Consider the following 26731-nt stretch of genomic DNA (forward strand, 5'->3'; position numbering starts at 1 on the left):
ACTTCCAACATAGAGAAGGGGGGGGAGAAAAACTCCCCAAAAAAGATCCCTGGAGGATTTAGGGTGTGGCAAAGACATACGTTTCCTAGAAGGAATTGAACTTTGTCTTGCCTGTGTTTATAAATCTGGTGGGTAAGGGGGGGCGGGAGACAACAACAGGAAGGGAAGGGTGGGAGATAGGGAGAAGGAACCAGCTGCAACCCCGAAAAACACCCCAGATGTGGCAGGGGCCGTGGGAAATTGCAGAGCCCAGATGGCAAAACTCCCCATCCCACCAGTAAAAAAGCCCTGTCGGCATCTGCAGACTCTCATTTTGCTCCCCAGCATGACCCTGATGATCCACTACCTCCTGGCCACGTTTCACACTCCAGAGCTGATGAGCCACCACTCTGGAGCATGCCACTGCTGTGGACTGTGCCGCTGCCTGTAAAAAGCTGAGGATCAGCTGGTGTGGGCATCTGGGAGCCGTCCACCAGCAAGACGGGCCTCTTGACCACCTCCACCCCCAGATAAGGCGAACTCCGAAATGGGATTTGACACTAGATTGCATGTGCGCACTGGATTGCATGCACAGAATGCAAAAGGAGGGGGGCACCACGCATGAATGTAGGACACAAGTGCCCAGGTTCCTCCTTTTGCGTTCCGTTTTTTTGCCTTTGGGTGGAGCAGAATGCAGAGCCGAGATGCCATGCAGGGCCTGCTTCCCTTCAGGTTTAGGTTTAGGTTTAATTTATTTGTATGCCGCCCTTTTCCCTGAAGGGACTCAGGGCGGCTCACAACTCAAAAAGGGGGGGGGGGAAATACAAACAGAGTTACAAAAACATAAAAACCATACATAGTTAAAAGCACAACAATCATACCATTCGAAGTGGGGCAGCGAGTCTTTAGCCCCAGACCTGTCGGAACAGCCAGGTTTTAAGGGCTATGCGGAAGGCCTGGAGGGTGGTGAGGGTACGAATCTCCACGGGGAGTTCGTTCCAGAGGGTCGGAGCAGCCACAGAGAAGGCTCTCCTCCGGGTAGTCGCCAGTCGACACTGGCCGGCTGATGGAATTCAGAGGAGGCCTAGTCTGTGGGATCTAATTGGTCTAGTGGAGGTAATTGGCAGTAGGCGGTCTCTCAAGTACCCAGGTCCAATACCATGAAGGGCTTTGTAGGTGACAACTAGCACCTTGAAGCGTACCCGGAGATCAACAGGCAGCCAATGCAGCTCGCAGAGGATAGGTGTTACGTGGGTGAACCGAGGCGCACCCACGATCGCTCGCGCGGCTGCATTCTGGACAAGCTGAAGTCGCCGAATACTCTTCAAGGGCTGCCCCATGTAGAGCACGTTGCAGTAATCCAGTGTGGAGGTCACAAGGGCACGAGTGACTGTTGTGAGAGCCTCCCGGTTCAGGTAGGGACGCAACTGGTGCACCAGGCGAACCTGGGCAAATGCCCCCCTGGTCACAGCTGACAAATGGTGTTCAAAAGTCAGCTGTGGGTCCAGGAAGACTCCCAAGTTGCGGACCCTGTCTGAGGGGCGTACTGTTTGACCCCCCAGCCTGAGAGGTGGAACACTTGGCCAATTAGTAGGAGGGAAGCACAGCAGCCACTCGGTCTTATCTGGATTGAGTACAAGCTTGTTAACCCCCATCCAGTCCCTAACAGCCTCGAGGCCCTGGCACATCACGTCAATCGCTTCATTGAGTTGGCACGGGGCGGACAGATACAGCTGTGTATCGTCCGCATACTGGTGGTATTTTATCCCGTGCCGTCGAATGATCTCACCCAGCGGTTTCATGTAGATATTAAAGAGGAGGGGTGACAGGACCGAACCCTGTGGCACCCCATACGTTAGGGGCCTAGGGGTCGATCTCCCATTGTGGGTCTCGCTATACGTGGGACTGGAGGTGGTCAAGGGAGAGGCATGGAGTGGTCCGTCTTGCTGATGGACAGTTCCCTGGTGCCCACACCTGCCGATCCTCAGCTTTTTACAGCAGCAGCATACCGGTGAGTAAAGTGAGAGCTTGTAGACGCTGACAGCACTTCTCTACCAAAAAGCACTTCTCTACTGGTGGGGTGGGAAGTTTTGACATCCCAGTTCTGTGATTTCCCACAGCTCCTGCTGCGCCTGGGGGTGTTTTGAGGGGTTACAGCCAGTTCTTCCTCCCCCCACCCTTGTCCCAAGCCAGGATCAGGTGAACTTTCCTCCAGTCCTGCTTGTGCAGTCCAGCGCCTCCACCTGTATTTTTTCCTATCTCCCACCCTTTCCTTCCCGTTCTCTTCCCCCCCTGATTTAAACACAGGCATGGCACAGGTGGGCTGCAAAGTTGAATGCTTCAATTCCTTCTAGGAAACTTGTGGCTTTTCCTGGCTTTGCGCTCTGCAGCCCACCCAGGCCCTGCTTGGCTTGGGCGCCTCTCGTCGCCACCGCTCAACTTACCCATTGCAAGAATTTGATGAAGCTGAGCAGCTCATTGGTAGGCCCCAGATCCAAACTAAACCCAGGCATTTCCAGTGGGGAGTGAGAAGAGTTCAAGAGAGGTGTCTCTTCCAGTTTCTCGTTCTGGGACTTGAGTTGCCCCCCCTCTCCTGCTACTACTGCTTTCTCCAGCATGCTGCCCCCATCCCCGCCATGGCTGCAACAGCAGTGGCTTTGAGAAATGCTGGCCGGTGGGGATAGGGGGGGCTAGGCTAGCGCAAATACTTACCTGTGTAGGCAGGAGGAGGCAGTTCTGTGGATGCATGTGGCGAAGGTGAGGCAGGGCAAGCATTGGAGCGGGCCAGTTCGGGGGCATGACCGGCCAGTCATCACTATCGGTTCAGCGACCCATGCCCAAATACCACTACTGGTTTGGCTGAACTGGGAGCAACCCACCTCTGCTGTGAGGTGGGCTGAGAGGGAGTGACTGGCCCAAGGTCAATCACTCTTTCAATTAGTCAATAGGAATAAGGAATATTATGTTTGTTTACCACCTTACGTTATTTATAAAACTAATATTGGTAGAAAATTAATAAATTTGAATAGCTGTTATAGTTGAAGGTATAAATGTCAGAGAATGAAGTCAGATATTTGTCTCTTTGATGGCCCGTATGCCTTAAAGGCCATTTGATTGCAAAATATTAGCATTTTTGAATAAAAGCTAAAGTCTGCATTTAAGTTGGCTAAAGCTCTTTTGTGTTTGATGCTTATTAATAATATGCTATCAGAAATGAAGATCCTTGTGTTGTGGATTGACTTCCAAGTAACTATAAATAGGATGCCCCTGAAATTAATTATGAAATGTCACTTGTTTCAAGTTTGAAATTGAATGTCTATTTCATGACATGTAAATTGTATGTCAAATTTAGGAACTGTCTATTTTCCTCACAGAGGAATTCTGGGTGATGTTCAAGAAAAATATAAGAACATAAAAACTGTATATAAATATTCTATTTGGAGGCAAAGTTAGTTAAAATTTGAAGTTTAAAAGGTGGGAGGAAGGCCGTTAAGGTTCTAACGAGCCCAATAGCTTGATCTCTGTGAGACCCAAGCAAGGTGGTAGAGCCAGTTCTTCAGACATTTCCAAAAGTCCAGGAGAATGGGGCCCTGCCTCATCTACCCTTTTGGGGGTTCACACTAATTGTTTTCTGTATGCCTGTTTCAGAATGTTTTACCAAAATGATAACAATGCATTTGAGTATAAATGGTAGACGAGAATACATTAGCTAGATGAGCCAGTTAGCTAGCTTGATTGATTGGTTGATTGATTGATTTAAGGAACGTAATTATTGGGCAGAGGCTTTTGTTATATATTCCTGGCTTCAGATTTACATCTTTATTGCTGTCCCTAGTCTGTTTCAAGTGATTGTTCTCATCCTTAATATAAGCTGAACATTCAGAAGTAAATAAGCAGATAGAAACAATTTAGCACAGAAAATCCATCTCTTTTATTTGAAGACTTGGAACATAAAAATGTTTTAAGCTGTTCATTATTGCATCCTCTTTTTAAAAGTGTGACTGCAGATGAATTGTTTTGCAACAGAGATCCCATTTGCTGTTTCAATTGTGCATCTAATGTTTATTTACTCTTGAGTTTTAAAGAGTAATTGCAAACATTCATATGTTAAAGCAGGAAAAATATGTAAGGATAGAATGTGTTTGCATTTCTATTTATTAAAAAATAAATTTACTTTTATATTAAAGTAAAAAAAAGAATCTTTTTAAAAATAGTTAGAAACTGAGAGTTTCTTGCTACTCTCTGCGCTTGCTTGTTTTCTTGCAGACATTTCATTACCCAAATTAGGTAACATCATCATTAGTGCTAGCATCATTTGCTGTCCGTTTATATAATCTAGGGGCTTATCCTATCAGGAAATATAGTTGAAATTCTAGTAAATGAATTCCAGATTTGGAAGCACAGGCCTCAATAAAATGAGTATATTTAATCATGATGACCTGGCCATTGGCAAGATGAAAGAGAGTATCTCTTGTAAAGATACTACTTCTGGAGAATTTTTATTGGGGTGTGGATAATAGCAGAAGTGGGCTGCTCCCGGTTCGACCTAGTTTGGCCGAACCGGTAGTGGCAGTGGTAGGAGGCTCCACCCGCCTGCCTGGACACTTCTGCGCATGCACAGAAACATTGCAAGCATGCAAGCAAACCGGTAGCGCCGGGATTTGAAACCCACCTCTGGATAATACCCTTGAATAACATGGTGACTATTACCTCAGTATGACATCTTAAAGATTTTTTTAAATCAACCAATTAATTCATTGTACTAGTGAATAAAAATGTACTGATTGCATTATGGATACATTTTTGTCTTATTTTTTTTAAAGGTGGATTTTAGGAGAATTAATGGAGCATGAGCAAGGAACAGGCCTCCTTTATATTGAGTTTGATTTTCTCAGGACCCTTCCTTCCTCTTTCCCTCAATTGTTCTTTTTCTCTTCTGACTTTGAATTGTGCCACTTGCTAAGTGCCTGAATTGTGATCCCATGATTGCAGGGATGCTGAAGGCAGCAACTTTGAGGACCAATCATAAGTCTTTTTTTTCAGCTGTTGTGATTACAAATGGTCACTGAACAACTGGTCATTAAACAAGGCTTACCTGTATGTTGCTTCCTGAATTAAGGTTATCTTTATCTTTTTTTGTGTGCAAGCACCAGCATCAAGCTCACTGAGAGAATATAAAAGTTATACCCCACACATTTTTTTCTATTATATAAATGTGATTTTCAGTAGTTTCTCAAATTACAGTACGGAAACACGCTTGTAACTCATGTAATGAGTATTAAGTGACACATACCAGTGATGGCTAACCTTTTTTGGATTGTGTGCCAAAAGCAGGGGGAGTTCAGAGGATTCGTGTGTGGGTGTGCCCACACCCATGCTATGCCTGCGACCTCAGCGTGCATGCGTGCGTGACACACATATACCCCACACCAGCGCTCCTCCCCACTTTTGGCATGCTTTCTTCGCCTTCCCCAGGCTCCAGAGGCTTTCTAGGAGCCTTGGGAGGGCAAAAACAGCCCCCCCTGCCTCCCCCGGAGGCTACAGGACCTTCCCTGAAGCCTCCGGACGGCAAAGAATGGCCCTACAGGCAACCCGAAGGTTCGGCAACGGTGACTTCCGGTTTGCTCGTAGGGGCATTTTTTTGCCCTCTGGAGCCTTCAGAGAAGCCTCCTGAAGGCTCTGGAGGGCAAAAAACAGGGTGACTTCTTGTTTGCCCATAGGAACGGTTTTTGGCACTCCGGAGGCTTCAAGGAAGCCTCTGGAGGGTGAAATACGGCCTTAAAAGAAGGCCAAAGTCAGTTGGCCAGCATGCGCAAGCACAGTGGAGCTGACAGGGTAATGCCTCATGTACCCTAACAAATGGCTCCATGTGAAGGTTCGCCATCACAGACATATACAGTATGATAAATAATCTGTAATCCACTATCAAGTCCAGTGTTTCTCAATCTTGGCAACTTTTAAGATGTAGATTTCAACTTTCAGAATTTCCCAACCAGCTTCAGCAGAGATAATGTATGCGTTATCTCCAAAATAGCACAGAGTGCTCCCCAACTTTTTCTAATATGAGAGTCACAGGCTTTTCCCCATGGCTGAAGAAAGTGCTATCTGCTACCTAAAGGTAATAAAAAGTATGCTGGCATCCCCATTCTACCAAATAAGGCAGCTGGTAAATGGCATTGTTCTTATTAGATATAGTCTCAAAACTAAAGATTAAAATATTGTTATGGCAACCACCACCAGCAAATTCCTTTGCTCCAATATTGGTGAAACACACGATCCCCCCCGCGCGCGCACACACACACACACACACACACACACACACAGGCTAATCCAAAACTATGGTTTTGAAACAAACAATTCAAAATGCTCGGGTATGTCTATGCATATTAGTCCAAATCAATCCACTGTAGTATCAAGGTCTCTACACTGAAGGTTGTGGAACATAATTACACATTTGTCCAGTGTGGGTTGGTAGAGAACTGTTTTTCAAGTTCTCTGTCTAGGACTGAGAGAGAATGACTTGATCAAAGCTACCCAGTTGGTTTCTGTGCCTGAGGGAAGATTAGAATCTGAGTCCCAGTCCCAGTACATTATCTCAGCCACTACACTATATTGGTTCTGGGTGTATGTATTAGATTTTGTGGATGTGCAAAAAAGCTAGAAATAAAGAAATATGTTTTGAAGAAAGAGCAAAACACTCTAAATACAGATTTCCCTACAAGATTGTTCATTTTATTTTGTATTCTACAAAGCAAGGCATAAATGTACAAAAATCCTGAATTCATTAACCGAATGTCTTCACTCTGTGTAGATCTCTCTATACAAATATATATTATGTACACAAAAAGTCATATAATGCAACAGTAAAACAAGAATACCCATAGAACCTGCTCTGAGCCCAATAAGAAAAGATTACAAGATCTGAGCTTATTGATTTAGAAAAAGGTGAGGAAGGAGATGCCAATGTTAAGTTATGCAACATGAACAAAATAGAATTTTTTTTTCTTTCATTATACTAAAACTATAGTTTCCAATGCGGTTGAATGATAGATGATCAGGACAGAATAGACAAAAATATTTCCTTCAGGAGGTCTATGAAATTTGCTGCCACAGTATGTAGTAATGCCCCCAACCTCAGTAGTTTTAAAAGAGAATTAGATCAGTTTACAAAGATTAAGGTTACCAGTGATTGCTAAACAAATTGGCTACAAATTATCACAGAGAATATGTATGTGACCATTGCTAGGATAATATGAGCAAGGAGATGCTTTTGCCTTATTATTTTGCTAATGGGCTTCCGGTTGGTCTTTACAGGAACAAAATGAATCCAAACAAGCTTTAATCTCTTCCTTCTTAATCCTGACCTGGTTATTTTGGCAGGCATTACTACATCCTGAAGAAAGGATTATGGGCACATAAACATAAACCTCAAGCGGCTATCTTTTATTACTCTGATGCATTCACAGAGATCAAAGTGGGCTGCTAATAAGCTGTGGAAGGAGTAATAAGCAATAAACTATTGCCCAGAGGAAAATAATGAAGTAAAACAGCTCAGGTTGGTCTGTCCGCGAAGAGGTCATACATAAAAGTTCCTTCTCTAGAATGTCTTCCTCTTCAAGGTCTTTTCTCTTCCTGGAAAGAGTGGAGAAAGTATAAATACCCATGATCAGTCGTGGCCCTTTTCCAAATAACCAGACATTAGAATAGTCATTAGAGAACTATTAAAGATAAGGCCTTTGAATCCCCACTTTCCATAGAAGTATCTGCCAGGCACTTCAACTATTAGCCATTACATTCTAAGGAAAGAACTCTCTATCCCATATTTGGTTCTTTGATTGTTAACTCTGGTGGTCCAATTTAATTTATTCCTGTAAGCCACTTGGATTTGTTTTTGTAATGCTGCAGTGGTTCTCAACATTTTCGTCACCACAGTGCCCTTTAAATACCTTTTGTGGCCACAGGTCATGGCCACAGACCCACAAAACATAACAAGATTTAAATCATAACATTTCTTCAAGCTTGCATGGACACTGTGATGATGTCATGCCCCCATGGGGTCTCCGGACCACAGGTTGAGAACCTATAGTAATACTATAAATAAATACACTATAAAGTAGTTGAGAGAGGCAAGAATAATTATATAAAATCCAAGGCACAACTTATTTTTAAGCCCTATTTCATCCTCTTTTTATCCATACACCCACCACTCTTCTGCATTTTAAATTGTTAAGGCTTTTGAAACAAGACCTTCAAGATGGCTCTATAGTTGATATCATCAAAGTGAACAAATAATAGTTGTCACAAATGAATGTTGTCCCAGGATAATGTTGCAGGATCCAACCTGAATCAGTTACTGGGACCAGAGATTTTGTCTTCCGCGGACTTGTGCTGGAGCCAATCTTCAGGGAACTTGTCTTTAGCAGAGTGCTGTTCTATGTATGGTTTAGTTTAGTTTAGTTTAGTTTAGTTTATTGTCATTGTACCTCATACAAAGAAATTAAATGCCATTTTCAGTATACATTATAACTATAAAAATAAAACACAAACACATATCCTTCAGATGCTTTACAATTGAATTGAAAACCCAATATTGCATTAATATTGCACTATACAGTAGAATTCAATATAGTTACTGCCCTGGGATAGAAGCTCTTTTTCAGCCTATTTGTCCTTGCTTTTATTATCATGTACCGTCTGCCAGATGTTAATAGTTCAAAAAAAGGGTGCCCAGGATGAGATGGGTCTTTAAGAATGTTTTGAACTTTCTTAAGGCAGCAGGAGCTATAAAGCTCTTCCAAAGAGGGGAGAGGGCAACCAATGGGCAATGACGTTAACCCTATGGTATATATAGTGCCTGTTGTAAGTGGCTTTTTAGATATTGGAGTGTGTTGTTGGCTGGTTTTTAAGTCATTAGCTGTAATTGCTTGTGCTGCCCAGCCCTCACCTTCTAAGTACTTGATAGACTGGTGGTAAATCAGCACTCCTATTGACTGACGAGGGTCCTATTTCCCAAGCTTCAATCACTTCCCTGTTTTTGTGTCTGCTCATCCAACAATCTTAGTAGCTGAAAAACTGAATGTGTGTCCTTGTTCATTGCAGTGTGAGGCTACCAATGAGTTTGGGTCTCCTCATCTGACTGCTCGCTTGTATTCTTCCTCCAAAACAAGTCCGAAAGCTTGGAAGACAAAACCTCTGGTCCCGGTGACTGATCCAGATTGGATCCTGCAAAATACAGTTGTGCTTTCTGGATAGAGTATGCTATTAATGAAGCAGGATGATGAGTGGACAGGGGAAAGAGGAAAGGAAGGGGAGACCACAAACCATCTTTTCACTCGGATGAGTTCAGACTGAGACTTTCAAGAAACTACAGAGGGAGAGGAAAATTGGTAAAGATTGCTATGGTTTGTAAGGGATCTGAAGAAATTTTGTCTTCAACAACGATGAGAATTCTACACATCACAAAATAACTAGAGAAGGGCTGCAGATACACCATAAACAGCTGTAGGTAATGACTCCCTAATTAGAAACTGTTAACTGCATTATGATATCTGAAATAGTAAATATAACTCTGACACAATTACTTTATATTTATATTTTATTTATATTTTAAAATCTATATCTAATGTTAAGATTATGGAGGCAAGCATTTTTTTTTAAAAGAAACTTACTTAGGAATTACAGTTTATTCCACAAACTATGGTTAAGCAAACCATGGCTTAGCATACTTTTTGAACAAGTGCAGAGAGAGAATATAGATCACCCTTACAATCTTGGATGCCTTTCAGAGATGTGCTTGTCAGCTGCAGGAATTCTGCAGTCAGCATGGCTGTTTTGTAAATTCAGGGAGTTGAAGTCCATACATTTGTGGGCACCAAATCTGGGAAAAGATGCTGCCACACATTTCTGGAACCAACTAACTGCCAATAGAGTGGAAAAATCGAAAGCTCTGCTGAGCCTACTCTGAGCCAGCAGTAGCAAACCAAAACAAAAATAATCACAAGGTTATATTTTGCTGCATCACTTCCCTCCATTCATTTCTCTCAGTACTAAGTTTCTCAAGGTATCAAAATGGGAAACAGATTAGTGATTAATAATTGGTGAATATTTAACCAATATTGCAATAGACCACAATGTGAATCTGAATTCAACCTAGCTGACATACATTCTAAAGTGTTAAAAATCTGGTTCTGCCATTCATCAACCTCCCACCATTCTCATTCTTCAAATCTTTCAATTTTATTATTTGAAGAGCATCACAATTATGTATTTCTATTGATAGGCTCATATTTAACAAAAAAACAAGGATATTTTGACTCAGGATTGCTAGGTATCCAGTTTTATTATATTTTACATGATAGAAGAGCCGAGGTGGCACAGTGGTTAGAGTGCAGTACTGCAGCCACTTCAGCTGACTATTAACTGCAGTTCGGCGGTTCAAATCTCACCGGCTCAGGGTTGACTCAGCCTTCCATCCTTCCGAGGTGGGTAAAATGAGGACCCAGACTGTGGGGGCAATATGCTGACTCTGTAAACCGCTTAGAGAGGGCTGAAAGCCCTATGAAGCGGTATATAAGTCTAATTGCTATTGCTATTGCTATGAAATATATAATGACCACAACTGGGACTGGAATTTTGGCTGCTAATGTGATTATTAAGTGAGCCATCACATGACCAGAACCATTTTCATGACCATTTTTATCCCAGACTTTAAGTGAATCATAATAGTTGGTAAGTGAATTGCACGGTTGTTAAATGAATTATTAAGCAAATATAGCTTCCCCAATTGACTTTGCTTATTAGAAGCTAGCTGGAAAGATTGCAAATTGTGATCATGTGCTGCAAGTTGTTGCAATTGTTGTATATGTAAGTCAGTTGTCAAGTGCCCGAATTGTGATCACATGACTATGGGGTGGTGTGATGGTCAAAACTTTCAGAACAGATCATTAGACACTTTTTTTTCCAAGGCCATCATTCCTATAACTATTATTAAATGAACAGTCATAAATCAAGAACTACCTACAGTTATATATTATAGAGAGGAATACCAATATGATTAAAGGCATTTTTCAGTCAACCAAATCAGAGGTGGGTTTCTGCCGGTTCACCCCAGATCAGGCGAACCAGTAGTGGTGGCAGCGGGAAGCTCTGCCCACCCACCCGGACTGCGCGCGCACGAGCAAACCAGTAATAAAATAAATTGAAACCCACCACTGAACCAAATGTTATATTTGTTTTTAAGGCTTGATGTACAAAAATGAAGCAATATATCTACCTGATAGCAGGAGTTGGATATTCACTTCGGTTTGTGCTCTTTTGTACACCAGGGCTGCCACTTTCCTAAAAATATATAATCCAGAAGTATAGCCATATTATAACTATATAGGCTAACCTTTAAAGTAGATGATAACCGCACAACTAAACTTGGTTTCCTTTTTTTGCATTGAATTACATCATTTATCCTGTCTAAATTTATCTGAGAAAGACATGGGTATTTGCTAATGTAAGTACATTTATAACTTTAATATCAGTCTGTTTATACCACTTCAGACTGGGCCTTAAGAGGCCAACTACAGTAGAACCTCTGGTCGCAACCGTAATTTGTTTCATAAGTTTGGTTGCAAACAGATTTGGTCGTGACCACTAATTTTGGAAATTTGGTGCTTCCAAAAAACAAATGGCGTGGAAGGAGAAATCGGCCATGAAAAAAAAAAGCACATTTTTTGGTCGGAACCCAAGTTGGTCCTGTTCATGACCAGAGGTTCTACTGTATCTTGGAAGTCAGCTCTTAATACAGATAGTTCTTATTTAGTCATCACAATTGGGACTGACAACCTAATTCTTAAGTGAAATGACTACTAAGTCAAACCACAGCTGTCCTTATAATCTTGCTTCAGCATACTTGCAAATGTAAATGTGAGAATTGGTCACAAAGTTATTTTTTCATCACTGCTGTAAATCATTAAAGAAGGCATTTGTTAAACAAGCACTGCCTTGTTTTTGGTAACAGTGAAATTTATATACAATAGCGTTGGAAATGTGATTTTTCTTGATATCTATTGATTGGCTTTTCCAAACATACTGTACTTCAAATTTGTTGAACAGAATCTCCCATCAACCTCAGATCACAGGCTATTGAAATGGTGGGTAGATATGGTGGAAATTGTAATTCACCTCTTTGAGGGACATAATATTGAAGAGGTATACTTATAGCTACAGGATAAAATAGCCTCATTTATGATGCTGATAATTTAAAACAATGTGCAGAGTTTTCACAGCTAGATATTATGAATGTTAAGTGAACATGAGATTTAATTAATTAAATATAGATATTATTGTTATCTAATTGTCTCATATCCGGTGTGCTTGGAATAAGACAGGGGTTTCAGATTAGTTTGGAGGATGTTGACAGACAAGACTGATTGCTCCATTGGAGCAGGGGTGAAATTCAGCAGGTTCTGACAGGTTCTAGAGAACTGGTAGTGGAAATTTTGAGTAGTTCGGAGAACTGGAAAATACCACCTCTGGCTGGCCCCAGAGTGGGGTGGGAATGGGGATTTTGCAGCATCCTTCCCCTGGAGTGGGGAGGGAATGGGGATGTTGCAGTATCCTTTCCCTGCCATGCCCACCAAGCCATGCCCACAGAACAGGTAGTAAAAAAAAATGAATTTCACCACTGCATTGGAGGTATTTAAAACTATGCTATTTCAGTTTCATTTAAATAAACATTAGGAGTAGTACAGACTAGTTCCAGAAGTAAAAGTTCACTTGCTTACCTTAATTGTTGAATCAGTGGTAGTTATTTGGTAGACAATATTGGGATCACTGTAGCTCATCCTGAAATGCATAAATGAATCCATATGTAAGTCAATCGTGATTTGAAAAAAGCATCCTAATATTGTTGCAGCCTTCCCAAGCCTGAAAAGATTTAGGTTTTAGGAAATAAGACTTGCACTAAATGCACTGACCAAAATATTGGTGAATGAATTATAATCTAACTCAACTAGAAGGTGTGCTGGAGAAGGCTGGTATAAAAGAAAATTATATCCAGTGATACACATTTCTCACATTTCAGATCCTGAAATTATCCAGATAAATGTATGTTTAGGGCAACCCATATTCTCTCGCTGCACCATTTCCACTTAGCCACAATTTATTAATAGTTTCAGTTATTCAGAATAAATGATGTTCTGGAATATTATTACTGCTCTTGGCAAGAAAGTAAGCCAACTCCCAAACTTGCACATGCATCAAAAGTGCAATAGATACTTTCCACTGTATTATCCTTTTTTATCTCAACATGGCAGCATATATAGTTCTTAAGAAGAAACATATTCTTAAGAAAAGCCACGACATGAGGTGTGTTTAACATAACCCCTTTGATTTGCACAACAAAATAGAAAATAGAGAAGATGAAGAGGTAGCAGAAACTATTGAAAACCAGGGACACTGCTGAGTGAGAATGCAGTTGGGAAATGGGTTAATCAATGATAAGGGATTAGGCAGAATATTAAATTTATCCAGTTCGATTCAGTGCACTGACTGATGGGCTAAGGAGAATGGTATCAAAACACATCAAGCACTTTGGGAAGGATATGGCTTCCTTCCTCTTTTTCTTGACTTCCTCAGCTCATCTTCATAAATTAAAAAAAAAGGCTATTGAAATTGATTTCCCAAACTGTAAACTGCGATGAAGTCACTTTAAAGATCTAACCTGCTCTGCCTCCTGGTCATGGATGGTATTCCAACAGAACTTGTCTAAACCTTGATAAATGAGTAATTCTCATAACAAAATCCTGCATGTAGCTTAATACATCACAAGGGATTCCTGGTCTGCTGCATATGTTGCATTATTGATCTTCTAGTTAGAGAGCAATCCCAGGCAGCTATAATGAAGCAGCAGTGAAAATACATCCAACAGGCATTGTTTGAAGTACAGATGATTCTGTGGATGAATGAATCCATTTTTAAAGGAAAGTGACCTACCTATTCTTCTAGGTGACCAGCTGCCATAAAATATTAGCAATTAAAAATATTACATTCTACAGTAACAACAAAAACAAAAGCCCAACTAAATGATTCAGTGAAAAACAGATGCAATGGACGGTTGAAAAAAATATCTTTCCAAGGTATATTGAGAGGAGGAGGAGAAAGTAATACTCAGATAGCAATAGAACTTAGACTTATATACCGCTTCGCAGTGCTTTCTAGCCTCCTCTCTAAGCGGTTGACAGAGTCAGCATATTGCCCCCAACAATCTGGATCCTCATTTAAACCCACCTCGGAAGGATGGAAGGCTGAGTCAACCTTGAGCCATTCAGAATTGAACTCCTGGAGTAAGCAGTGAGTTAGCCTGCAGTACTACATTCTAATCACTGTGCCACCACAGCTCATATATACTCAGATGTTGATGAAGAAAAAGTATTTTGTTTTATTTTTCATTTTTTCTTCCTCTGTTCAATTGTGTCTGATTCTCGGAGACTGCCTAGATAGATCCTGCAGAAGTGATTTGCCATTGCCTCCTTTCTAGGGCTGAGATAAAGCCTAAGGCCAACCAACTGGCTTTTTGCCTAAGGTAGCACTAGAAGTTACAATCCTCAGGTTACTAGCCAATACTTCAACCACTACATCCAATTATTTCTGTTTGCTTTATTATACAATAACTAAACAAAACTTTAAAAATACAATATCAAATTCAATTTTCAATTTTTTAATGAAAGAGTTATAATTTACGCCCTATTAATTTCTCTGGAAAGCTGTGCACTCAATGGTATGCTTAAATATTGGCCAGATTATGTCCTTCTAAAAATACATTTAAAAAGATGTATAAATATTTACTCTTTCCTACTCATTTCCCATGCTACAGCTTTTAGGACTTTAAGCCAAGAAGACCAGTAAAATGTGAGATGTTGCTGGTAACTATGCTTTATCTAGAAACTGGGCAAGGAAAGTGGCAAGACAAGTTCTGTAGGTGGGGCCAGAAAGCACCTTGCCAAAGCCAGATGGTCTATGGATTCTTCTTCCAGCTTATCTATTAACCGAGTAAAGCCAGGTTTTGAGCTCTGGGGACTTTCTCCTTGGAAAATTGCCTTGTTCTTTCTTTTTTCTTTCTTTTTACTTCTTTCTTCTGGCAGTTTTCTTTCTTCAGCTGCAGTATCAGATTGGTTTTCCTTAATCTATAAAAAGAGCATAAAATGTTCAGATTGAAAACATATGAATTATATTCTTCCACCAGGAATGTATCTTCTTTAATACATGTAATTGGTAAATTCATTAGAGAGTGATATCCTATTTTCTTACTTGCAGAGTTTGTTTAATTGATAATGTGTCATCAAGTAAATGTCGATTCTTATCAAGTTAGTGTCGATTCTTAGCAACTGCATACATTTTTGTCAATCATTTCCTTGCAGAGTGCTGCTCAAATCATCTACCAATAATGTATCATACTAACAAATTATAGACATGTTTGTGTGTGTGTGTGTGTGTGTGTATGCACACACATATACATACATACACTAAAATACAAGTGGCACTAGCAAACAGAACTGAGTGCAACAATTGTATACAATTGGAAACTCAAAAGCTTGCTGGATAAAAAAATGTTTCTACGTGGCAAATTTGGTAGGTATTCAAGTAGAAATACACATTGTCACATTAATAGTGCACAAGGCATAAATCTGATTTTATCTGTATCTAAACTACAAGCTGTAAAAAGGGGAATAGAGCTTGCTATTGTTCTTAGTTGGGTTTCCCATTTGGATGGTGTCCCCTAAACAATTGCATATATTGCCATTGCCAGATGATGGCTAACTTAAACAGCAAGACAAAACAAATTTCCTCCCTATATCATTTTTGAGCTGTGCAGCAAAAAATATAACATAATCACTGGTAAAGTGATCATACATACATACATACATACATACATACATACATACATACACACACACACACACACACACACACACACACACACACACACACACTTTATATATATAAAGTCAGCATTGGTAACAATTCTATTTGTACATGTACAGCAGGGGTGGGTTTCAGGGTGTACGCCAGTACGCTTGTACCCATTCCTCAGATTTAGTGTGTCTTCCGGTACCCGTTCTGGAGGTCACGTACCAGAATGCCCCCTCCCATTGCCTGCCCCCTTGCTTGCTGCCCCCACCCGCCCAGTCGCAGCTTGCTTGCCCCCCCTGTCCTTACTAGGCTTGCCCCATCAACAGCCGCCTCGTTACCAATAGGGGGTGGGAAATCCATGCAGAGGGAGGAAAACGCATGCATTCCCCACCCCCTCCATTGGAAACGAGGCCACTGTCAGAGAGAAGAGGGCAGCGCACAGTACGTGGGCTTGTACAGCAGCCGAAGAAGGAACAGGAGGCGAGGATTTGGCTGTTGCACAAGCCCACGGGTGTGCGCTGCCCTCTTCCCTCTGACAGCCGCCTGGTTAAAAAGCCATCCCCCATGACGTTTTTCCCTGGAGGGCTTCGCTGAATATCCCAAGACCAATGCCACCATATCTGCCCTCTTTGGGGACAGGTCCTCTTCAGAAAGATGAGGCCCCGCTGGTCCCCCTCACGTTCCTTGTCTTCCGGCCATGGCCCTATCCTGTGGAAAACAGGCGTGCGCACACCCCACACAATTACAGCCTGGAGCAGGACCAAAGCCCCTCTTCCAACTAGCCCTTCCTCTCTTGGAGGGCTTCGGAGGGAAGCTTCTGCAGAAGCCTGGGTGAGTGAGAACAAATTCCCACCATTATGAAGTTGCCGAGGCTGTAACTGTACGGGGTGTGCATGTGCACCTATGTTTTCCACAGTGTGGAGCTGCAGCGAGGCTCTGCACAGCTGGCGATGACTCCAGAGCCGATCTGGGAAGACGAATGCGAAGGGAACCCCGCCCCCCACAGATGGGCTCTGCAGTCATCGCCGGCCACCCAGAGCCTCGTCGTGGCTCCACACTGTGGAAAACATAGATGCACGCGCACACTCCATACAATTACAGCCTCTGAGACTTTGTAATGGCAGGAACTTGTTCTCACGTGCTTCTGCAGAAGCTTCCCTCCAAAGCCCTCCAAAGGAGGAAGGGCCAGTTGGAAGAGGGGTTTTGGTCCTGCTCCAGGCTGTAATTGTGCGGGGTGGTGCGTGCCTATGTTTTCCACAGCGTGGGGCCATGGCTGGAAGACGCTGTCATATACGTTTAACCATATATTTTGGCCCTATGACTACAGAATGCTGCAAAAAACCATAAGTTCAGGCCAAATGTGATTGGAACACTCAACAAGGTGACCACAGTATGTGTGTGTATGTGTGTGTCTGTGTGAGTGAGAGAGACAGGCAGAGAGAGGCACAGAGACAAAGAGACAGAGAGAGATGGGGAAGGAGGGAGGGTGGGATTAAGTGAGTGAGTGAGAGACAGACAGACACATACACACACAGAGTGACAGAGAGGAAGGGAGGGGAGAGGGGGAGAGAGACAGAGAGAAACAGAGACAGAGAGAGAGACACACACAGAGTGAGTGAGACACACACACACAAAGAGTGACAGAGAGAGAGGAAGAGAGGGGAGAGGGATAGAGACAGAGGGAGACAGAGACAGATAGAGTGAGGGACAGACAGACAGACAGACACACACACACACAGAGTGACAGATGGGGAGAGGGAGGAGAGAGACAGAGACAGACAGACACACAGACACACAGAGAAATGACAGAGACAGAGAGGGAGGAAGGAAGGAAGAGACAAAAAGCCAGAGAGACAGAGAGAGACATAAAGAGAAAGAGAGAAAGAGAAAGAAAGTAAGAAAGAAAAAGAAAGAGATGAAAGAAAGAAAGAAAGTAAGAAAGAAGAAAGAAAACCTATGATCACAATTGAGCCCAAAATTTTGTTTGCTAAGCAAGAGCATCGTTAAGTGAGTTTCACCACATTTTCCAAGTTGGCCATGCCCACCCGGTCACATGGTCACTGAGCCGCTCCCACAAAACAGGCCACACCTACAGAATAGGTTCTAAAAAAATTTGAAACCCACCACTGATGTGTAGGTGGCAAATTTGTTTAATTATCTGATCAATTTGGGATGTATTGTGAGGGATAGCCTTTGGAAGTGTTTTTTTAGCTCTCTTCCCAGAAAACCAAGCAGGGCTCCATTTACTGTCTAGGAATTAATGTCCCAAACTCAGCTAATATCAGAATGATAAACTAAACCCAACTCAGTGAGTCCAGACAGATGTACCATCTGAAATCTACCTTGCTGCCATGTTGGCTGAAGAAAATACAGCAATAGTTCAACCACCTCTGAAGAGAATAAGATGGGGAAGCCTAGCTTTTATCATGTCAAATCACTACACGACTCACAAAGATTCCAGTCTGACCTACACCGCCAACACTCACTGGGACTGCAAACTTTCACTTTCAGTTATAGAAGACAATATGCAATACACTTTCAAAAATGATTGCCTCCTTTGTGTTTTACTTGTCCACAGAGGACAAGGCATTAGAGTGAGCATTGGTTCCCATGTTAAAATGGCTCTTCCCAGCCTTGCCCTTCCGATCATGTTACTTACTATAGATTTCTTAGATGGGGAAGCCTACATACACAGAGCTGCATATACAAGGGCTTTCTTAGAACCCCAGAACCTTGAGATTTCATATAACAAAAGTGCTTACACAATGAAATCTATTTTGTAAAGACACTGATTGTGAGAATATTTTCATCCATAGAAATTGGACTGCCCAAATTAATGACAGCTAGGCAATTCACATTATAACGTTCAAACTAGGTATCAGTTTGGGGCTGTTAAATCTCTTCTGCTGGATGGTGGGAATAGCTGTGCACTGCTAGAGATAGAGTCACAAGTCTGTTCCCCAACAACCTTCATTTTTTTCTATAGAAATCAAATGTCCAATTAGAACAGCTTTGACACTACAAACTACAGCATACTCAAAGAACAATTTAGATCATTCTATAAGTTCTAAATTTTCATCTACAATAGGTTATGCATTTTTCTACAGAGGAAATATCCGAGTCCCTACTTAATCATGAAACAAGGATTAATGAGTCTCAAAACCCATATGGACACTATTTCATAATGATCAAAGCCCACCTTAAAGCAGAAAATAATCACAAAAGAGAATTCAGATATGGATTGTTCTGATTCCAAGTTGGATTACCTGAATGTTCCAGATAGATTAAGCCCAAATTTGAAATAGCTTGGTTTGAACTAGAACATATTGATGAAACTTTTGTATTCCCTAATTTCATATCATATATTTCATGCCAAATGCAATGAGAGCAAGCAATAAACATGTGAGAATCATAATGAATGTACCTGGCTGTAAACTAATTTTGGCCACAGAGATGTCAGGTACTAATATACTGCATCATTACGGTGAGATTCCCATTATGCAAACATCAAATAAACTGCAGTTATACACCACTTTCACTATTCAATTTTATTCTGAAACTGGTCTTCCAACAAAAATATTGCATAGCAAAAACTTATTCATATTAATTATTCAATGAAAGCCTGAAATGTGATAACTGTTATTTATATATAAATGATGAAAATTCCAAAATTTTATGAATGATAATGAAAATAAGCATCACCTAGACCAGGAGTGGGTTCCTATACCACTTAGTACCAGTTTGCTGCATGTGTGCATGCCGTGCATTGCTCACGCATGCACAGTTGACTGTAAATTGTTCTGCACATGCACAGAAACATGCTGCCAATGGCAGAAGAGACCGGGGAAACAGTTCGGGAGTGTGGCCATCCTGGGTCGCTGCCAGTTCTGCAACCCAGGCCAAATAACCACTACCGGTTATGCTGAACCGGGCTGAACCAGGAGCAACCCGCCTCTCTCCTAGATGACTTGCCAGTTAATGCCAACTTTTGCTGTGAACTGTCCCTAATACATAGTTATTTTCAAGGGTTTGGATATTCGCAAACCTTGTAATAAAATGTCAGCACTTGGCAAATTGAAAACACTGACATAGCAGTCTTCTTCAGGTTTTATAACTTCTTTCACCCCTACCCAGTATTCTAATTGGCCAAAGTCCAACAAAATGAGAGATATACCAGCTTTAGAAAGCCTACTGCAGAAGGACAGCTAAGGATACTGTTTCAAGGCTAGCCAACAAATGGAAATCTTATAAGCAGTTCTGAGCGTGGCTAATAGACAGCCCAAATCCAAAGGAGAAAAAAGCTGGGAAACACATAACTAACCAGGTGGCAAGTTGCAGAAGGGTTTCCAGTGATGTATGAACCTCACTAGAGGGAAGAGAACCAAAAAGGTTTGGTGTTCTGTGATTTTCTATTATGTTGTAAATATGGGGATGAGTTGTTCAAGCTTATCAAAATGTTCCTATCCTCCTCATTTTAATAATTTAAAATACTTTAAAATTTAAAATGTCATGTTGCCCCCAAATTTAGCAATATGATCTTGATGTGTACTAGGAACCATAAATGAAATGGTAGTAGCCACATGATATCTGCCGCCCACTCCTGATGTATATGGCAATGATGGGTGAATGTTTTGTGTCAATGGTTCAGAAACCAACCCTTCTCTGGTCCCAATATTTAAATCCAAACTCACTATTAAAACAGGGATAAATGTTCTGATATCTTCCCATGAATCAGTAAAAAAAAAAATCAGTAAAGCATCTAATCCTGACTTTAAGTAAAAAAAAATAAATCAAAACCTAAACAGACAATTTTTTTAAAGCTAGTTGAAAATAGTATGTTTACAGCTCCCCTAAATCCTATAGTGCAAGTTAAAATAAGAACTATTTTGCTGAACTGAGCAAGTAATGGCAAAAGCAAATTTTACCACATCTGGATGCGCAGAATCGTTTTCTGTGGTAGCCATATTGTTGCTCTTATGAGGCACTGTGTTTTTCCCCACCACTGCAGCCGTGCCAAACGAAAATTTGGTATGACTCTGAGAATCTCTTTTCTGTTTTCTTGGGCTTTTATTGTCCTTTTTTTTTGGCACATCCTTCATATTGCTTGGTAGATCTTGTTTGGGAATATTCCCTTCAGTGCTTAGGCTAAGGGGCTCATTTTCAGCCAAACAATCAACTAGAATTTCTGAGCAGATTTTGCTGTTTTCTAAAAGGGAAAGGTCTGTATCCGAAGTGGAGGTAGTGAAGGCATCCAGCAGTGCTGATATGGAGACATCATAATGTGGATAATAGAAAAGGTCATGAGGAATTATGGAAACTTTGGAAGGATTTGGTGTCATCATTGATTCTTCAATAGCAGCATTAAGGCTTTTGGAAGTATTACTGATTGGTTCATATTCAGGTGCATAAGTTGCCTCTGAATTATCTTTAACGTCATGTCCATCAATTTCCTGATTAGTAGATGGGATTTCCTTTAAGTTAGATGATTGTTCCATAGGTTCATCATTTTCTGTAAGCTTAGATATTATTTCCTGATTCAACATCTCTAATATGTACTTCTGTACGACCTCTTGTTCTTCAGAGATTGGAATTACATACTCAGGTTCATTTGTCAGATGTTCTGATACATTTTTAGACAAATGGGAAGTCCAAGGCAAGGAGCAAATGTTACTCTCAGGTGATTCTTTTATTTCGCTCGATGATTTTTGAATGTCAGAGTCAAATTCATCAGAGTCAACTGGTTCAACAGAATCTTTATGGTAAATAAAAACAGTTGATGGGAGGTCATCACTCTTTATCGAAGCAGACAAATTCACTTGATTTACTTCAGATTGGTTTACAAATTGGTTGGCAAATTTAGCAATGGGACTGATTTGAACACTTCTTATTGGCAATGACCTAGGCCTTTGAGGTTCGTTTGTAGAAGAATCCATATAATCAGCTAGGCTGTCATTAGATTCTGTACTTGTTGCATGAAAATTTTGATTCTCCTCATCAAGAGGCAAAGTAAAACCATCAAGTTGGTGTAGTGGTGACTGGTTTTCTACTAGGTGAATAGGATATATATGTTCTCCATTTTCATTGAGGAGTAACACTTTTTCTTGTTTTTCTTCCTCTGGTATCTCTTTAATATGAACATAAGCAGACTCAATTGGAAATTCCTTGTCCAGATCTGAAAAGTCCTCCTATGTGATATTAAAAATAAACAATAACAATGAATACATAATTATATAACCATAGAATCAGAAAAAAAGTTGAATGGTAATATTTTTCCAAAACACTGGGCAAATAATTGTTCTAATTCAATAAAAATGAACAGTTCTTATCAAGCAAACTCTATTACAACTAATAATAATGGAATGCAATTTGGGAATTCCATATCTATTTGTTCTGCTTTTTTAATTCTCATAGCATAGATGTGAAAGTTAGTTTTTTAAAGTCTATATAGAATACAATTCCACCACAAAAAGTTGAAGAGAAGGCATTGGACAGAGACTTGGATAAAAATGGACAGTATATATCTAATTCTCATTTGCTGAACATTGAGGATAGGCTAATATGACTATATGCATGAATTAATCAATATGCTGATTGTCATATTTTGAAAACCAGATTTAGAATACTTTGTTTTGCTTGTAGGAAGTTCTATATCCAAATAAGGTCCAATGTCTTCAACAAGCCAGTCTCTGGAGTCTGATATCCTGTACCATCTATTTTGATGATCTTTATACTCTAAATCAGGTTCTAAAGGATTCACATAGCCATAACAATCATCAACTCAATTTGGGCAATTTATGATGAAGATACCTTCTTCTTTCCAGAACAGCAAAGTCCTTGATATTTTTTCAATTCAATATGATGCATCATTGTAGAAGATAAGTGATTTGATTATACTTTGATTTAAATTAATAGCTGAATCATCTTATGATCATAAGATTGAATATATTGAAATATTAATACCAACAACTGACAAAGCCTGACAGAAGTGGGCAACAATCATACAAGGGTGAAAGTCTGAAAATCAGTAAGCATTCCTTACTTAATCTATTAAGCACGATAATGTATCAGAAAATCACAAGGAGTGATATTATATTAGTATCTTAAAAAGAATTTTTAAAAAAAAGTTTAGCAAAATAAAACACAAACCGCTTCTAGTTCTGGGAAATGCTCCAAAAACTGTGCCACATACGTCATGATGGACTGCTCATCAGGTGAATCAATCATAATGTCTGGGAAGAAATTACATAAAGCATCATTTCAATATTAAGCAAAGCATCCATAATTACCATTCTGTCTTTTCAAAACTGCACCTTTACTTTATTCTCAATTAACATCTTTGTACTTTAATATTCTTCTCCAGGTACGAAAGTTTCTATTAAAGAACAAACATGGTTCTGGAAGATGATTCTAGAGTAACAGTGCTGGTACTGTATATACTCGAGTATAAGCCTAGTTTTTCAGCCCACTTTTTGGGCTGAAAAAAGCCGCCTCGGCTTATACTCGAGTCAGTGAAAAATTTGCCCGAAATGGAGGAGAAAAAGGGGCGGGGCCATGCCGCTGGGTGACACTCGTGAATGGCCCAGTGCCCCTGTGAGTTTCCCCTCCCTCTGTGTCAGTTTGCCGCGCAGCGCGCACCGCACCATCCCCCCTCCTCACGTTCTAATGTAATGCAGGGCTGTCTTACGATTCCCCTTCCTCCCCCTCCTGCCGCTCTGCAACGATGTCCCACCTCCTCCTTGTTATGGCAAGCAGCCACATAGCGATGTCCCACCTCCTCTGGTACAGTGATCCAATGATAGGAATCACTGTGCCGTGTGTCATAGGAGGCGGGACATCGCTCCCGCGGCTGCACGGGACATCATCATCACAGCGGGACATCAGCATCATGAGGTGAGTGAAGTATTTCATTGAATACACCGCTAGTTTACTGTTTTTCTTTGAAATAAATATTCAAAAACATTATTGGTATCTATTTTTATTTTTGAAATTTACCGGTAGCTGCTGCATTTCCCACCCTAGGCTTATACTCGAGTCAATAACTTTTCCAGTTTTTTTGTGGTAAAATTAGGTGCCTCGGCTTATATTCGGGTCGGCCTATACTCGAGTATATACGGTAATCTTCCTGATGATGAGTTTGCTAAATTAAAAATATTTATTTTTCTTCCTTTTATCTATAACCTTCATATCTATAAGATTTGTTTTTGTTCTAGGAAGGTTCTCAACATGCAATCTGTTAAGCTGAATTGTGCTATCACTTCTATTTTGTATTAAATGCCAGAATGTCCTAAATCTTGTTCTGAACGATCTCTCTTAATAGTAGAGTGCATGTTACCATTTATCTGCCCTGTATGTTTATCTGTTTCTGCTACATATACATGCTGGTGACGTTCAAAAATGAATAGGTTACCTTCTGGTTCCAGAAGCCTTGGAATACCCAGATAGACTTGTGCAGTACAGAATGCATCCTCTAAGTTTTCCCTGGGAGATTTCTCTAAAGCTTGCTTCATATCTACCAAGCTAGAATCTATTGCTTTGATTACAGCTAAGAAGGCCAGGCCACTTCTCCAACTGCTGGTAAAGTCCTGAATTGCAACACCATATCTAAGAGAGAAAGAGGCATTATGAACATTCAGATACAAAACACAACAAGTTTAACAAGTTTTGGAACATGAAAAATAGTTACAATAAAATAATTCAGCTTTATAAATTGAACCACACAATTATAAGCTGACAACTAAATTTCCAGGTTTTTTCATATATGGAATGGAATGGAGTGGAGAGGAGTAGTGGAATAGAGTAGAGTAGAGTAGAGTAGAGTAGAATAGAATAGAATAGAATAACAGAGTTGGAAGGGACCTTGAAGGTCTTCTAGTCCAACCCCTTGCTTAGGTAGGAAACCCTATGACAAATGGTTATACAATCTCTTCTTTACAACTTCCAGTATTGGAACATTTACAACTTCTGGAGGCAAGTTGTTCCACTGATTAATTGTTCTGTCAGGAAATTTCTCCTTAGTTTTAGGTTGCTTCTCTCCTTGATTAGTTTCCATCCATTGCTTCTTGTCCTGCCCTCGGGTACTTTGGAAAATAGTCTGACTCCCTCTTCTTTGTGGCAGTTCCTAAGATATTGAAACACTGCTATAATGTCATCCCTAGTTCTTCTCATTATACCCAATTCCAGAAACCGTTCTTTAATTTTAATGTTATCCTTCAACAAAATTTATTCCACACCAGTATTTATGTTTTAGAAAAAAATATAAGAATATATTAATGCATATGACTTGATGCTGGTTAACTCTTCCTATTTTAAGTGAATTGATGTAGGGCTATTTTAAACATATTATCTAGCTTTACTAGCTTTTCATTTGAATGTAAAAATATACATCAGCCAGAAACCTCCTTTATTTAACAAATGCCCATTGTCCAGATAGACAATGATCATAAATTATCATACATGGAAATGCCATCAACATAAAACTCTTTATAACAAAGAATGTAATAGGCCCATGCTCAAACACCTTTGATGATATCACAGCACAGTTTATTACGTGTGAGACATGAAGTATTTAAATACTATCATGAAATTAGAGGTTGAAATGATTGCCCCATAGAAGTTACTTCCAAATGGGAAATATTTGATTCTATGGGCATCGCAAAATGCAGCTTACACTCCACTTAGGAAGTGAATTGAGTACATGATCAATTGACAGCACTGCTAGACACTATTCACAGCAGCAAAGGGAAGCTGAGATTAGACATTATAGAAAGTCCCCCGTGACACCAATCTTTGATCACCGAGTAGCCCAACTTGCTTCCTGCTTGGCTTGAGACCTGTCCAATAATGTCATCATGTCCCTGAGATTTCAAAATAGACTAATGGGTCTTCCTAAACAGGGAAATGTGTTAGGGACAATTCTCCCCCTCCAAGAATATGCCTCTATGGGGGGTAATGGTGCTTGTAATTTTTAAAGCAGAGATTAAAATTTAGGTAGAGACAGAAACACAAAAAGAACTCAGGGCAAGTTGCTCTCTGTAATAATTTAGAGGAATTATAAACTGCTTCCTGAAATCTAATAGGCAAATAAACACAGTTTATTTAAGCTTGGAATTTTTATCTTTGCACAAGATGAATATTTGAAAATATTGCCATAAGCTTTTTGTATTTTTTCCCAGCCCCAAAAAACAACAACCTTAGGTAGAGAGTTCTGACTTAGAATATATTCTTACAGAAATGTGATGTGCATAACAGTGTTATTCCACTGACCCATTTCACAATGGTTCTATACGAAGCCATTAAACAAAGAAGATATGGAAAGGAAGGTGCATAGAAGCTGCTTGCATTTTAGAATAGCATTTTAACTGGCAATGAAACCTCTGACCATTCCAGGCACAAAAGATTGGTCTCTTAAGCTCCATATATAGAGATGAAAATTAATCTGTGGACAATTGAACTTCAGACAAACAAGATTACTATACCCCCTTTCTTCTTTGAGATTAATGGATAGAAATGGAGGAGTGGAATCACAAAGCTGGATCCCAGTTTAATTTTCTGACAAATTATGATTCTCCCTACTTTCTCCAAGAATACATACTAAGAGAAAGAACTAGTACATTTACTCTGGTTTCCATAATCTTTGTATGATAATGGAGATTTGCACAGATAAATCAATTGGACTCCAGCTGGTCCAGAACGCAGCCGCGCGAGCGATCGTGGGTGCACCCAGGTACACCCACGTCACACCTATCCTCCGCGAGCTGCACTGGTTACCCATTAGTCTCCGGATCCGCTTCAAGGCACTGGTCGTTACCTATAAAGCCCTTCATGGCATCGGACCTGGGTACCTGAGAGACCG

At 40.5% G+C, this 26731-nt stretch overlaps 1 protein-coding gene across 3 annotated transcripts in view; it reads right to left on the reverse strand.

Annotated features, from left to right (window-relative positions):
* Positions 1 to 6683: 6683 nt before the first annotated feature.
* Positions 6684 to 26731, reverse strand: part of CLMN (calmin) — an 84163-nt gene continuing 64115 nt past the window's right edge. For all 3 annotated transcript variants that reach the window (XM_032233768.1, XM_032233760.1, XM_032233775.1), the window contains 7 exons: positions 24287 to 24480; positions 23026 to 23108; positions 20805 to 22064; positions 14965 to 15152; positions 12753 to 12813; positions 11252 to 11316; positions 6684 to 7611 (listed from right to left, as the gene is read on the reverse strand). In XM_032233768.1, coding sequence (XP_032089659.1) covers positions 7449 to 7611; positions 11252 to 11316; positions 12753 to 12813; positions 14965 to 15152; positions 20805 to 22064; positions 23026 to 23108; positions 24287 to 24480 — 2014 coding nt within the window. In that variant the 3' untranslated portion in view covers positions 6684 to 7448. The remainder of the gene's footprint in view (positions 7612 to 11251; positions 11317 to 12752; positions 12814 to 14964; positions 15153 to 20804; positions 22065 to 23025; positions 23109 to 24286; positions 24481 to 26731) is intronic.

This window comes from Thamnophis elegans, chromosome 1, assembly GCF_009769535.1.
Source record: "Thamnophis elegans isolate rThaEle1 chromosome 1, rThaEle1.pri, whole genome shotgun sequence".
Lineage (NCBI taxonomy): Eukaryota > Metazoa > Chordata > Lepidosauria > Squamata > Colubridae > Thamnophis > Thamnophis elegans.